A 10,161-nucleotide genomic window follows, 5' to 3' on the forward strand; every position below is an offset into this window, starting at 1 on the left:
GAGCTATTGAGATTACATTTAGCAAGTTTCTAACCCTTCTCTTTCAATGAAAAAGAAGAGTAATCTTAATAGAATTAAGAGTTGACACAAAACTACTTATTATTTTACCTATATGCTTTTTAATTAAAGTCAGAGTTGACCAATGTTATTGTAAATTAAGGTGGGACTGGATTTAACTGTCAACATTTTAGGCTACAGTATAGATGCTAATTCGAATCCCATGGACTATAGGCACCATTCAAACCTTACAATTATTAAAATGCAGTCTATCTGGATGTGTATCTGGATACCTTATCTGACAGTATACAATCCAACCTCTGCGTTTAACCCTGGCTGAATTTACAATGTGATTCAGACCCCCTTCAGAAATGAAAGGCATAAATGCAGTTATTATTTATTAGGTTACCCAGATGCCCCCAAAGTTAAAAGCTGAGTGAAAAGAAACTGCGAGGCCAAATCTGAACCTATGAATTATACTACTCATAATATAAAAATATAATACATACAATTGTAAACATATAGTTTATCGCAGGAAGTATTGACACACTGTATATTACTGACAAGTTTTATTTATTTTTGCAGCAAAACAATACAATTCTTTAAGAGCTCTCACTACCTAATAAAGGCTATGTAGAAAAGGGTTTCGCCTACAGTAGTTCTTGACCAAGTTAAAAAAAAGAATGGTTGTGTTTTCAACAATCAGGACACTACAGTATCATTAATTATAGCCATTTTGGAGGCATTCATTGTTTGCCATTGCCATTGATTGGCAACTTCTTATGAGCATCGGTGTCAATGAAGGCCTTGATTTTGGGGCGGGCAGACATCATTTCCATGAATCCCTTCAGTTTGGGGACGGTGTCCAGGCAGGTTGGGCACAGCACCAAGTGGTTGAGCAGGAGATCAAACAGGTTGTAGTCTGCAAATGAAATCTGCACAAGGACCAATATAATCATTTATTTAATAATGCTTTGAAGATCATGTTCTTTTACACTAACAGGGAGGGGATCAACCAGTTTAACAACAAAACTGAAATATACTGTACATACTAATGATAGAGCATTGTTTCTCAGTTACATAAATCCTGTACAATATACAATAAAATGTAGTTGGCAATCTAAAAAAACTGATAACTATATAAAAGACAGTATAATTATACCAAGAACAAATTCCTTGTCCCAACAGTGGGCTGGGGCCCACTGTTGGGACAAGAAGGTATTGCATGTGGGGTTGTGCAAAAAAACAAAAACAAGTATAAATTATGCCATAGTAGTTGGTACATACACTAAAGATAAATTAATCAGTTGCCATTTTACCAAAACAATTAAGTGTACCTTGTCTCCGACCAGGAATCCACTGTTGTTCTTGGCCATGAAAGCTTCAAATTTGGAGAGGTGGTTTGGCAGGTCCTTAATGTATGCATCTTTGCCAGTCTCCTATAATATAACATTGTCACATCACAATCAATTAAAATGGCAAACTAAGCCATAATTACACTGCCATTTCTACTTCACTTTATAGCACATTATATGATACCTGTTATAATTTGTATGCATGCATGTATATCATTCTTTTCACCAGCAAATAACTACAAATATTATCTCAACATGTGCAATCAAGGCATTTTATTTAATTTTAGTTACTTAACTTACTTTATCTTTCATCTATAGCTTTTTATCTCATACACATATACTGTACAACATACATACATATATTGTAAATAAGTACTGTATGTGCTGTAAAGTCATATGTACTCATGCAAACACGTTCCCTCAGGCTAAATACTGTGTACGCATCCTAATTATTTAGCATGACCTGCACTAACTCCTAAATTGGTACAATAAGCCAACTATCGTAGTCTCTCTGACAATTACTGCCAATTTTTAAACTTAGTTCAATCAGACTGGGTGGTTTCAGACTCACATATTCTTGGTAAATCAGCTTGCCATATTTCAGACGTAGGTCCTCCACACCATCATTCATCATGTCAATAAGGGCAGCCTCCTTGCCATCTTTACCACAAGCACCTGAATGGGAAAACAGTTCAAGAGTAAAACAAAGTGTTATCTTTTTTAGTACGTTCATTGATGCTGAAATTAAAGGCGGTGATAATTTTTGTTTGAAACCAAAAAGTTACAGCTCTGTATTCTGATCATTGCCATAGTAGGCTGTTTGGTAATAGGGGTCTCCCCGTCTGTTCAGCTCTTTAATAATTTATCAGTTTCAATTTTATAGTGTTAATCTAAATTTTGTGCTCATTTATTTCACCACAGCCAATTGTACTCGTTTACCCTATGCCTATATGAGCTCTCTCTCCTGATTGGATGAAATTGTATCATGACCAGATTTATTTTTTCCTGTTTACTAAAGCGCTGGAGAGAGGGAGAGACCCCTGTTACTGAACAAATATTCTATACCAATGATTACTGTCAGAATATAGAGCTACGGCCCGGGTCGCTGGTGTATCGGTCCGGGCACCTAGGCTGCAATGCCTGACAGTGTGTCGAAGGTTCGAATCCCCTTCCCGACGACCTTTGCTGCGTGTCACTCCCTGTCTCTCTCTCCCCATTTCCTGTCAATCTACTGTATAATCTATTTTTTATTTTTCTAAAGGCAGAAAAAGTCTTTAAAAAAATGATGTAGAGAGAGAGAGAGCTAAAACTATCACTTATAGTAATAGCCTACCTTTAAAACACATACACAATTATGCACTTTAGTAATCAGATAAGTTTTTGGGTTAGTAATCATAACACTATGATACAAAACAACACATCTCCCAATTGTGTACTCAGTTCGTCAATGTGTAAAGTAATAAACTTTATTTATATAGCACCTTTTTAAACAAAGTGCTTAACAACTTAAAATCAAGCAGTGAATCAAAAACAATTACAGCAACAAAAACGGACAATAACAGTATTAGTGGGAATAGATGCATTAATTTCAGATGTTCTGGGGGTTAAAACGGCTTTTTTATAAAAATGGGTTTTTAATTTAGTATGTGTCCCTATAAACTAGTCTATGCGTTTATTTAAAGTAAAATACTAATAAAGTGACCTTGTGGATAATTGGAAACGATGCAGGGAAATCTAAAGTGAGGTTCAATAAACTTTAACCTCACCTTAAGGGAAAAAAACAAAACAAACCGTTTTATGGCGGTTTCAGACTAGCCATGGTCCAGAGCGTTAGGAGAGTTCTCTCCCTGCCAGGCGCTTGGCTTATTTTATTTATACTCCACTGCGCCCTCCACAGATCTGGTCAATATAAATTACCATTGACCAGATCTGTAGAGGGCGTGGAGTAAATAAAATAATTTCCATCTGGCGGACATATTTTATTTCTGCTCAAAAAGTGTATAATACAGAGAAGATAGGGTGCTGAGAGGCTTCCCACCGTGGAGAATAGACTTTCAAAAAAAGTCTTTATTTTTTACTACAGTTGGAGCCCTCGCAGGGCAGTGGAATTCTTCGTCTATAAGCAAAGCCGAGCGCCGTTAGAGAGAACTCACTAACGCTCTGGACCAGGGCTAGTTTCAGACCTGCACCCAACAATGCAACAACCCAATAGAAGTTTTTAAAGCATTAATTACCGTGATTGCGACCCAGGTGACGCAGAATGGCATTAGACTGAAACAAGGCCATGTCTCCATCTTCAAATTTGGGCAACTGTCCAAATACCTAAAAGGCAAGGCAAGTTTATTTGTATAGCACAAGTAAGACGCGCGAACGCTGGAAGCGAACGCAGCTCGAAAATATTGTGTATTTACGGACTTTGTGTGTGTGTGTGTGTGTGTGTGTGTGTGTGTGTGTGTGTGTGTGTGTGTGTGTGTGTGTGTGTGTGTGTGTGTGTGTGTGTGTGTGTGTGTGTGTGTGTGTGGGTGTTTGTGTTTTGACTGTAGCTGCACTCTGGCGCACTCTGTCGGCCGCACCCAGGCAGTGCACTGCACACAGACACACACACACACACACACAAGCCGAGCAGACTTTCATAGTAAGCTCCACTTGGGCGGAGGCGCGCCTTCGGCGCCCCTCCTTCCGCGTTCGCAACAATTCATACACAAAAGCAACTGAAAGTACTTTACATAAGGAATAGACCACCGAAGTCCTGACGTCACTTGTTCATCCCCAGGTTCGTAAAGTAATTTCACTATGGAGAATAACATTGGGTCATCTTAGAATTGTCTCATAAGAATTGTGGTCCAAAAATAAACAAACTATCTCGGCGATATTGTCAGGGGGGAGGTTCTGTATCGTTTATGATAGTCAGTCACTTATATTTGATACAGTCTGTTTCTGACGAAAATGTGACTAATTCGGCGGAAGTAACATTATCGTTTTCTTACCGTCAGTTGATGCTTCATATCCATAAGAGTCAAACCGGCGCGGTCATTTGTTTATTTTTGGAACACAGTTCTTATTTGACGCGATATTAAATACGTCTATGGGATTCAGAATGGGGGTGGAAAACTGCGAACCAGGTAGACAAACAAAGGATGGGTAAATTACGTCAGACTTCGGTGGTCTATACATTTGCACTCTATATTTGAAATCCGTTTTCATGTTAAGGACTCATGGCGTGAATATGAGGGCCAGTGTGTTTAATTTGATAATGCGTATTATAAGTAAACTTGTGAGCCGCTAATTTCTTTCAACAAGTTGGGGGAACAGATCAATTTAAATGAAATGAAATTTGCCCATACCTTAAAGAGCTTCAAGACAAAAATGGAGGAAGTGGATCTCGGGTAAAATAGCACAGCGGGACTATTATCTTTTTTATATGTTGATATTATAATTCCTGGGATGACCTGAGATTTTGAGGCTTCATAAACCATTGACTGATTTGAAATACATTGAGAAAAGGAAATTACCTCACACAGCTGATTTTAAACAAACAACTTACAATATCTTTCACAATTTTAAAGATAGGTTAGGCCAGAGGAAGATATTATAAAGCAGACACCATCAACTCACACATGTAGTTTTCAGGTCTCCCTTCATCCAGTCATCAAAGTTGACAACGATTTCTTTCCATTCCTGGCCCTGGTCAGCCAGCATGATCCTCATAGCGCCACAGCGGCCTGAAACATGCAGGAAAGAGAAAGCATGAAACACATTAATCCACTGTTTTCAGAAAGTTGTTTAATAACCCAGAACCAGGCCACAGCCTGCCTTCACTTTGAGCTCTTCCTAAGATTACAGTCTCCCCTCCTTAAACTGCTTGCAGATCATTTGAAAGAATTTGGCACCTCCCTCACTCTTTAAAGTCTGCTTACACCCATGCTTCCCACTACAGTGAAGTGTTCAGAAGATGATTTGTAACTGCATTTCGGCCAAATAGTTGTTATAATGATCTGTAGCCATACAAAAAGTACTGGCCAATTTAATTGTTGCTTCTGTGAAGTTATTTGACATACAAGGATGGGGAGGCAGTGGGAGGAGAAAGCCTTATTTTTAAACCCAATTAGATGTAAAATGTAATTCCCCATGTTTGTCAGTAGGAGACCCATATTGCACAATGAATCTTTAAAAGCAAAACAGTGTTATCGATTTATCAATTCACAAAACCTGTGTGTTTGCGCGCGTCTAACTGTACCGGGCATAATTTGGGCGCAGTCAGACCAACTTGGCATGTGTGTCGGGGGTGTGCACTGTGCAGTGGCAATTTGATCGAACAAATGGCCATGATGTACAAGTACACCCCCCGGACATGACACTAGTATATATCCAGTGATTGGCACTCTCAATAAGCAGCATAAATATTGCAATGTTATTCACGGAGCACCTGTTTATCTTGACTTGATCAATAAAATATTCAGTTGTTGGTGTGAAACCAGTCAAGGAGCAATGCATTAGCCTGCTGTCTTCTACAAGAGTAAGTAACACAATGTTACATGACCTTGGGTGGGGCATCCTGTGAGCACTGAGCAGTATTCTTTTCAATTAACATTGGATCCCAGACTTGCTTTCCAAGTTTCCATTCAGAGTGGAGTGAGATTTTAAGACAGGCCACCAAGTATCATCTTACCTGCTGAACGTTCAGCCAACATAATCATCAGGATCACATTTTAGTGGTGTGTGTAAGCCTTTTTTATTTATCGTCTTGTAGCAAAACAGATTGTCCTTCTGGGACAAATACAATTTAAAGGATCACATTTTTCTATACCTACATTTTCATTCATCATGTGTTACAATGTAAATCGTCCTAAAATATGTAAGTGTTGCTGCTATGCCAATGCCAGCAGTATTTCCACTAAACTAAATTCACAAGTCTGCATGTACAAAAAATAATACATTTCAACTAAGCTTTGGAAGAGTATAATTAAAACCCAATGTAAAGGATATTGTAGGATATTTTCCTTTTATTTATTTTTTGTCACAATGAACAAACAGCTACAAACATGGCTAAAAGTGATCTGAGAGTCAGTCAGCCATCAGCTATAATGAGAACCTGGCTTGTACCTCTCATCATGTTCATATGTATCCTCTGTGGACTAAATCTTTTTTATGTCCTAAATGGTTTGACTCGGATATGATAAATAGAATTATAAAAATACATGTAACGACATAGCTGTCAATATGTTTCACATACCTCTCACTGCAAAGTATGTGATGGTGTATGGTCCTGGGGCCACTGTGGAGAGGAGAAATAAGGACAAGGGTCAGAGCTGCCTGAAACGGTTAGGGAAGTTCATGTTGTTACATAACACAATCCGCAGTGATGGAGAAAATAAAGTACTCACATTTTTTACTTAAGTAAAAGTATCAATACTGTAATGTAATTCAATATTTACTTGAGTAAAAGTTACAAAAGTATTGGTATCAAAATGTACTTAAAGTACCAAAATTAGAAAGTAAAGTACTCATGTCCCATTTCACAAGTTTTCAAATGTATACAAAACTTTTGAAAGTAGCAGATCTACAAGCTCACAATGCTTCACATCGCATTGGCTGAAGTGGGTATATGTTTTGTAAAAATCAAAATCTACAAAGTAACAAACATTTTCAAATAATATGTAGCGGAGTAAAAGTATAATATGTGCCTCTGAGATGTAGTGGAGTTGAAGTAAAAGTATTGAAAATTGGAAATACTCCAGTAAAGTAAAAAATCCCTCATAATTGTACTCAAGTACTATTACTACTACTTTACTTTACACAACTGACAATCCGTGCTGAATACTAACTATTCTCTTAGGTTCATTCATTACTAAAAGCAGCAACATCGAAATGCATAGTTGTGTAACCATGCATTTTGAAAGTAGGCCTATGATTAATGCACTCACCACTGCATTTCCATAGTAGCTTTAATACGGTCCTACAAATTCATATAATGGTAGTCCATGCAATTTAAACAGATCATCAAATTAAACTAAAGCCCTTTGACTCACTTGTAAGAAGGAATGGAGCTGCTGTATTCACTGCGTAGAAACCTGCGGGTTGTGTGGCGTCGTTATCTCGACTCTGAGATTATATAATCTGCTTCAAATTCTCTTTTATGGAGATCTTGTGAGTCACGTCACGTGACTGCCTTACGGACCCTTAAAAATTGCTACTGACAACAGAGAGCCCTTTTCCCTAGTAGGCCTATTGTCCAAGGTAGTGTTGCCATATTTTGTGAAAGAAATAAGCAACCAGGTCTATGAAAACAAGATTGGAAATTAGCCAATCTACAAGCGTTGTGATGTGAGCAGAATAGATCTGCTATTTTCAAAAGAAACTTGGAAACTTTTTGAAAAATGCGGAATATTTTAACAACACAAATCTGGACTGGTGGCGGGGTCCATGGCACAAAATATTTTCAGTCCGTAGACAAATATTTACAATTTGGGGGGGCCCTTGATTTGAAAATGTTTGAGAACCACTGGTTTAAACAACATTTAGGAAGCTAGCCCAACAGGCAACTACACTTTAGAAACAAGCCCCAAAAACCGCAACCCGCAACTATCAATATTTACAAGCAACTTCACATAAAAATAAGCCCAAGGTTGCTTATAATAAACCGACATGGCAACACTAGTTGGCTGATCCAGCCCTGGGCGGATCTACACAGCGGTGACTTATGAACGTCCGTGTCAAGTAGCCAACACGGAAGCAATAACAATATTTCCGCGTAAGATATATTTACTTTTCAAAATAAAGTCTATTTCTACCCCCACCCCCTTTGCAAATTATTAAAATAAATCTATTCTGAGATATAGTCATTGTTGTTATTATTAATGTGTAGGATAGGATTATTATTATTATTATTATTAGTATTATTATTATTATTATTATTATTATTTGATTTGATTCTTAGTGTTCACTGTGTTTTTAGTGCTTCCAATGTTGCTACCTGTGAACTGGGCTGAAGGGTTTATATATGTTTAATGTTGCTACCTGTGAACTGGGCTGAAGGGTTAATGTATGTTTTGTAATAATAATTAAAATCTACAAAGTAACTAGTAACTAAAGTTTTCAAATAATTATAGTGGAGTAAAAGTATAATATTTGCCTCTGAGATGGAGTAAAAGTAAAAGTACAGAAAATTGGAAATACTCCAGTAAAGTAAAAAAAATACCTCAAAACTGTAAGTACGTACTTGAGTAAATATACTGCCGGGAAGAACATTATTATTTTAATAATAATAATAATAATAATATATTAATAATAATAATAAAATAATAATAGTCTTTATTGTCCCAAAAGGGATTCACAGTGTTCAACAGAAAAACACATAACCATATAGCACAAATCAACATATCACACAACACAACACCAAGACAATACATGAGATCCCCACTATAGACGGGTTTCCGAGCGACGTCATCACAGAGCAGAATGCGCAATCTGCGCATGCCTGGGGGAAAGGCGCGTTCGAAAATACAGCCCTGAGCGGCAGTGAGCGCACTGGCCAATACAAACTAATAGGCGAGTGTGCTCCGGTGCGTAATTTCCAAACGCACCCATAGGCTTACCCCCTCCTCTGCGCGGTCATATCCTCTCAACGTTTACAAACATGAAACCCGTCTATACACAAAAAAAAAAAATCCTATCGGAGAGGCAATTTGTTTAATGCCGAAATGGATTAGGGGACAAAACTAAAACGAACCTTTTCCCACTTCAAGGTTCTGTATCTTCATCCATCCAGATGGCATGAGTTCGAAGCAGCGGAATTTAATTAAATATGGTACCGTAGCTAAATTATATTGGCTATAAAGTATCCTACGTCCATGACACTTACACTTTATTAATTTGAGGTATTTGATGCTGACCCATTTGAAAAAGTGTTTGGTGAGCACACCTTTGCCAAAAAAAATGGCTGAGGGGACAAAACTAAAACGAACCTTTTCCCACTTCAAGGTTCTTAATCTGTATCTTCATCCAGATGGCATGAGTTCGAAGCAGCGGAATTTAATTAAATATAAATAGTGCAGTGAGGTTGATCAAGCAGGTCAGACACATAAAAACAATCTTTGAAATGGTTCTGCAATAATTTTCTTTCAGCAGTAAAATACAGAGCAACCAGAAGTGTTACGCTCACTTTGAAATCAATGCCTCAAGCTGGAAAAATATGTTTTAGTGCAGTTATCCTCAACCTTTTGAATTGTAAGGACATAATTTGATTTGCATTAGGCCATGGACCTTTTAATACCTTACAAATGGTTCCATTTGCACACTCTCAGTTACAGACCCGTAAGGGTCCATTTGGGCATCGGGTGGTCCACAGACCCGACATTGAGGACCAATGTTTATGTGTTCATTAGTTGCAACAGTTGAATGACTGCATCCAATAACATTATCATTCATGACACACAGAGATACTGAAGGCCTCTCTTTATCAACCCAATATGTCTTAATTGCTTTGAATACTAACTCAATTGATTAAGCCTTTAGTAACACCACAGTAAACAGAGTAGATATCTGTTTTTCAAAGGACTTCTTGATTACATTAGGAGGTCCTCTCTCTCTTTTGCATTAGATTCACATTGTACACCATCTTCAAATGTCTTTAACCACTTAAACCCCTCATACTTCACTGACCTGAGTCCTCCAGGGGTCTATACTAGACCACCTCTCCTTTATTCCTTCAACACCTGATATCTTTGCTGAAAATAGAAGATCTACAAGTTGAACTACATCTCCTATTTTTAAAGGATTAAAGTGATAGGTAATCACATTTGTTATGACA

The 10,161-nt window shown here is 37.6% G+C and overlaps 1 protein-coding gene across 2 annotated transcripts; it reads right to left on the minus strand.

The window, feature by feature from the left end:
• Positions 1 to 551: 551 nt before the first annotated feature.
• On the minus strand, positions 552 to 7,589 carry LOC311059277 (glutathione S-transferase P-like). 2 transcript variants are annotated; one of them, XM_084077040.1, is made up of 7 exons: positions 7,382 to 7,589; positions 6,586 to 6,627; positions 4,968 to 5,074; positions 3,587 to 3,674; positions 1,924 to 2,027; positions 1,335 to 1,436; positions 552 to 932 (listed from the first exon to the last, which is right to left on the minus strand). In XM_084077040.1, coding segments are annotated over exons 1-7 (633 nt in total). In that variant the 5' UTR covers positions 7,383 to 7,589; the 3' UTR covers positions 552 to 743. The 2 variants fall into 2 exon arrangements, with proteins under 2 accessions (XP_083933166.1, XP_083933167.1); XM_084077041.1 differs by having other exon boundaries at positions 6,586 to 6,618; positions 7,378 to 7,589.
• Positions 7,590 to 10,161: the final 2,572 nt, after the last annotated feature.

This window comes from Gymnoscopelus microlampas (assembly GCF_963454915.1).
Source record: "Gymnoscopelus microlampas genome assembly, chromosome: 13".
NCBI lineage: Eukaryota > Metazoa > Chordata > Actinopteri > Myctophiformes > Myctophidae > Gymnoscopelus > Gymnoscopelus microlampas.